At 38.9% G+C, this 5,873-nt stretch overlaps 1 protein-coding gene across 1 annotated transcript in view; it reads right to left on the bottom strand.

Annotated features, from left to right (window-relative positions):
- Positions 1-2,285, bottom strand: part of LOC107668630 (armadillo repeat protein deleted in velo-cardio-facial syndrome-like) — a 23,878-nt gene extending 21,593 nt beyond the window's left edge. The window contains exon 1 of the mRNA XM_016460577.1: positions 2,109-2,285. Within this exon, the coding sequence (XP_016316063.1) occupies positions 2,109-2,285 (177 nt within the window). The remainder of the gene's footprint in view (positions 1-2,108) is intronic.
- Between the last annotated feature and the right edge of the window lie 3,588 nt (positions 2,286-5,873).

Genomic DNA, 5,873 nt, shown 5'->3' with positions numbered 1-5,873 from the left:
AGTCTTTTCCTCCTCAGATTCCTCCTTTGGTTTGAGGTGAGGGAGACAGCTGCTGTCAGCTGAGGGCTTGGGAGTGAATTGGCCTGCGGGCTTGACAATGGAACGGCCGGCGGGCTTGACTTCGGAGCGGCCAGCGGGCTTGAGAGTTCAGTGGCCGGCGGGCTTGACAAAGGAGCGGCCGGCTGACTTGACAACAGAACGGCCGGCGGGCTTGACGCAGAGCTGGTTCTGGATCGGGGAACGCTCTCCAGACACCGGAGGATACCTTCCCTCCAGCTCAGTCCAGTGGTGTCTGGGAGGTCCACGGGACGATGGTAATTGGCACAACGAATTAAGCGTGGCATCATCCAACGCCATCATCACAGCGAGCCAGCAGAATTCCCCGGCGAATTCTACAAATGGGAGATCCTTGCGGGCTAGGGCGGCGAATCTCGCGGCGGTTTCCATTTGAACCGAGGGAAAAAAAGACTTTCAAAAACGGAAACAAAACTGGGGAGAAGGGGCGCCGCTTACTGTTTTACGGTTCGGTGTTCTGTCACGATCTGCCTACCGTGTTGGAGCAAGGAGACGCGCAGACGTGGGAGAATCTACGAAGAGACTTTAATGAACAAAAACAGGGTAACACACATGTAGAACGTGGAGTTGACGTATAACACCGAACGTAGGACACAGGAAAACACAAGGCTTAAGAAACAGGAACTCAATGAGGTCATTACTAAGACACACCTGAACCAAATGGACACAATCAAACACGGGAGAAACTGGGTCACAGGGAGAACACGGGGAGCACAACACAAGACAGGAACACAGGGGCAGTCCAAGGGTGTGACAATTTTAGTATTACTGCGATACTATTATAGATTTTGTTAATATTTCAAATTAGATTTTATTTATATATTTTCTGCTTTCATGTTTATTTTAAAGTTTAAAAAAATGTGTTTGTAATTTTTATTAGTTTTTGTTGTTTTTAAAAATGTCTATATAGTATTCATTCATTTTAATTTTAGTTATTTTATTTCAGTTAAAGTTTATTTTATTTCAAGTAACAAAAATGTTTTTTTAATTGTTTTAGTATTAGTTAACCATAATAATTTTGTTACAAACATTAAAAATGATTAAATCAAGATACATTTACTTGAGCAGCAAAATTACTTAAGATATTAAGTCTTGTTTTCTGAAAAATTATCAAAATTAATAATTAAAATTAAGTGAGTTTATGCTTAAAACAGGAACAAATATTTGCCAATGGGGTCAGAAAAAGTAATCTTGTTTTTCCTTTGAATTAAGTTTATTTTTCTTACTGCACTGATGTTTTTTTCATTTTTTTAAATCATAAATCATTTTGGTAGATTTTTCAGAAAACAAGACTTAATATTAAATGTATTTAATAATACCTAATAGTCATTTAACTTCTCAAATAAAATGATCTTGATTTAAGAATGTTTAGATATTTGTAATGGAAAAAAGTCCAAAATACTGCGGAAGAAAATTATTGTTTGCAGTGTTGTTGGTTTGATCAGCATGAGCATTAGTACTAGTGATGAGTTACCCAGTAATCGCCACTAATGACAAGCTGTTTCCAAATGAAACATAAAGAGGCGTCTCAAAGTGCCAGATTAATAATAATACATCGAACTGAACACATTCACAGTGTGAATAAAGATGATATTTTCTCACCTGAGAATCTGGACTCTATTCAATCTGATTTAATTTGCATCCTACTGAGCTGGATAAAATACTGCGGGGCAGTTTTGATGAAACGGACTGAATTAAATTTAACCCTTCACCACTACAATACTGAAACAAGATGATTCATATTCTTTAATACCGGCTTTCATGCTGCATGAAGTAAATTTGGATTGTTTTTGAGCAATCATGAGTTTAATTAAATTCCATTAGTTCCAACAGGGTTAATACTGGTAATTCTCAGATTATATGCTTTTATAAATTTCATAGCATGACATATTCAAATAAAATATCCCAGCAATATTGGAAAAAAATCTATACATATTTTGCATCATAGTTGTTTTGGTGTGGCTTATGTGTCCCGGCTTTCCCAACGAAAGGCATAAAAATGCTAAATTATATGTATATGATGCCATATTCACCTTCAGGAGGTTTGGCACGACCTGTTCATTGGAGCTGCTGGAGCTGAGTGGGTTCGAGTCGCTCTCAGGACTGGACGATTTCTCTGTCCCGATGCCCGAACTCTCAGTCTGCAAAACACCACAGAAGCGGCTCAGCGAGAGCTCGTTAACATCACATCCACACACACAACGCCTCATTAGCCTGCAGTTTTAGGCCTGTAAACAATATCTACTTTAACATCCAAAATGAATCATTAGTCATGAATTATAAATGATTTGTTTACAAAAAGAACCTCTTAAAATAATGATTTTTGGCTCTGAAATTCTACCCAAACTATGAATATTTAAATCCTTTTTTATTAATTTATTGCATTGCCTAATGAAACCCGGTTATTAAGCAAGCTTGTTAATGTAAGCAGACAGATGCCAACTATGAGGAAACATGATGTTCTTCCTCAGTATTTTTGTCTCGTTTTTCAGTACAAATATCTAAACGTTCTTAAATCAAGATACATTTATTTGAGAAGCAAAATGGCTTTAGGTATTACGTCTTGATTTCTGAAAAATGCATCAACATTAGCCGAGTTTATGCTTAAAACAAGAACAAATAATCGCATTCCCTTTGAATTGTTTCGTTTTCTGATCTCACCGACGGTTATTTTTTCTTGTTTTTGGCATAAACTCACTTAATTTTGGTAGATTTTTCTGTAAACAAGATTTAATATCTAATAGATTTACATCTCAAAATGTATCTTTTTGACCCGGAAGAGACACATAAATAAACTCTAAAAAATGCATAGTTTTTAGTAAGGGAAGGAAACTTTGCAAATGCTTTAAGACCCTCAAAATACACTAAAGCCATTAAAGTGTTCAGTGCATCCTTACAATAAATGCCACTTGCTTTGCTTTGTCATCTAATGCAATGACATTCACACATGCATGAACGGAATTGATCTGAATAATGACACTATTGTCTTCTGTAGAACTGCTTATAGATAAAAACTGAATTTGTTTCATGATTGATGAAGTTCACACAGTTATTGAGCTGAACTGAATCAACACTGACTTGATTCAATTGAATCAACTGGCTTGTTGGCATCACCGATTCAGTTATTTTCCTGTTTATTTTTGTGAACTGCTTTGAAATAATCTGTATTATATATAAAGCGCTATTAAAATAAAAATAAAAAATGTTCAGGATTGCACTGCATAATGCTAATTTCTTCCTTGATAAAGCCAGGAAAGTGATTCACTTTACAGTTATTGAAATGAACTGAATCATACTGAACTGGATTGAGCTAAATAATGACACTAGTGTCCTTTTTTTGCATTGCTTTACAGCAGAATCTGAATTTGCCTCATATTTCTAAATTTTGCATCACTGATGCAATCAATGTTAGCAATAAGCAGCTCTACAGAAGACAATAGAGTCATATTTAAACTCAATTTAGTTCATGCATGTGTGAATGTCATTGCATTATTTGACAAAGCACAGCAAGCATCATTTATTGTAAGGAAGATGCACAAATACACTTCTAGCTTTACATTTGAAGACATTTGACTTGATTCAGTTGAATCAACTGACTTTTTTGCATCATTGATTCTGTTATTTATTAATGTGGATCTGCTTTGAAACAACCTGATTAAACTTTATATGCATTTACTTTTGGGTCTTGTAACTCGACAGGTATCATTCAGTCTAAAAAGATTCAGGATTGCATTGCATTATGATCATTTCTTCTTTGAAAAAGCCAGGAAAGTGTGTTTGTGCATCCCTCCTTATGATAAATGACACTTAAATATGCAATAAAAATATGCATGTGTTTTGGGTCACTGTAACTCCAAAAGGTCTCATTCAATCCATAACGAATCTGTGCTGCATAATGATAATTTTCTCTATGAAGTCAAATGTGATTGAGTTGTCATGCACACATGTAGAGTTACTCCCAGCATTATTCCCAGTGTTTCCATCGGTCAGAATAATTGCTGGATCTCTGTCATAAAGCAATCTCTTTAGACGACAGCGCCTGATGAAGCGCTTCAGGAGAGAGAGAGAGAGAGAGCGAGACATCAGGATGGATGGGCTGTTGATGTAGTCGTACGGTGACGCCATGGAAACGAGCATCAGTCTCAAACGCTCTGAATCTGGTTTTGTGTCTGTGTTTATTAACTGACATCTAACATCACTCTCAACTAGCTTTCTTTTTCTTGTAGAGAATATGAGTGGTGTTCGCCTGTGAAAAACTGTGATGATAGCGTTCCTATGCAGTTGCTAAGGTGGTTGTTAGGGTGTTGCTATGCAGGTGGTTACTATGGACAACGGTAATGTGATGCTTGACTTGGCAAATGCAATATTTTAATTTGTTTCCCATGTAAAGAATACAAGTGGTGTTTGCCTGTGAAAACAGTGTTGATACTGTTGTTGCTATGCAGTTGCTAAGGTGTTCTGAGTGGTTGTTAGGGTGTTGCAGGTGGTTACTAGGGGTGTGTTCAAATGACCAACTAACAGTGATGCTTGACTTGAAAAATGCCACTAAAAATGGGGGGAAATGGATTTTGACTCATCTGTCCCTAATGAAACTTAGTTTATTTATTATAGTAACCATAGTTCAACTGTAGTATATGTAGTAATGAACTGAACTAGTAAAACTGCAGTAACCACAATTTTACCATGATTAACGCTATTTGTACCATGAAATTTGTAGTAAAGGTAATAATAATAATAATAAATTTGGCAAAATAAAACAGGGCTACTACAGTTTGGCTTATGTAACAACATGATTAATTTTCACATGGGAGTAATGTGCAAAAAAACACATGATTAAGTCATTCGAATGAGAACGAACCAAATGCGAATATGATTAAAAACACTATAGATGATTTTAAAATCATTTTATGAAAAATCAGCAAAGAAGCAAAGTCGTTTCAGAGCTGGAGCAGGTGATGAAAGATTATGAAGACGAACATTTATGCCTTTATAAACACGTGCACTGATGAATGAGCCGCAATACGATTATGAATTAAGAAAGCAAATAGAGTTAATCCATGTTTTTCAGTGCTGAATTCCCACCTCACTGAACACCAGATGCTTTTACGCGGTTTGTAACCCGTTTTACCCACTACGGCATGTGAAGTGGCACATCCATCCATCATTCATCTCATGCACATCAGCTCAGCTCAGCTCAGTGTCAGTGAGTCGCTCAAGGGCAGTGGATCCGCTGTCACAAGCCCAAGTAGGACACATGAATCACGGAGCGACGAGCAACTTCATCCGGCTCTGCATATGCCGCCTGCAGTGGCCGGGTTTGGGTTTGGTATGCCGGAGGAGTTGCGCCGCATCAGAGTTTACATCTCACTGTCAGACGCGCAAGAGCGCGGAACCCCTGCGGTATGAGCTGAGCGCTAGCGCACGCATGCTGCATCAATCCTCTGTATCTGCATGCGATTCCGCCACATGTGTGAAGCTGTAACGCGCGCGTCCCATCCGCAAACAGCAGCAGCGATGCACGGAAAGATCCAGAGCAGGCGAGGCGAGGCGATGCCCACCCAGCCCTGGCATCCACTGCTGCTGCAGACGCACGAGCATCACCGCGCTGCGGGAAAAGCGACGCAGACACTCACCTCGTTCACCTCCGCAGGCATGCTGGCGACGCAGAGCGGCGTGTGTGCGGTTTCTCCGGGTGAATACAGCTGTCTGTCTGCGGCTCACACATGAGCAGCCATCCTTCCTCCTGCCTCACGCGTACACATGCACTCGATCATGCTCTGACATACATGCACACGCGC

Source organism: Sinocyclocheilus anshuiensis, unplaced genomic scaffold (genome assembly GCF_001515605.1).
Source record: "Sinocyclocheilus anshuiensis isolate Anshui unplaced genomic scaffold, SAMN03320099.WGS_v1.1 scaffold116, whole genome shotgun sequence".
Taxonomy (NCBI): domain Eukaryota; kingdom Metazoa; phylum Chordata; class Actinopteri; order Cypriniformes; family Cyprinidae; genus Sinocyclocheilus; species Sinocyclocheilus anshuiensis.
The sequence above is the reverse complement of the archived record's forward strand: the minus strand, read 5'-3'. Positions and strand labels throughout refer to the sequence as shown.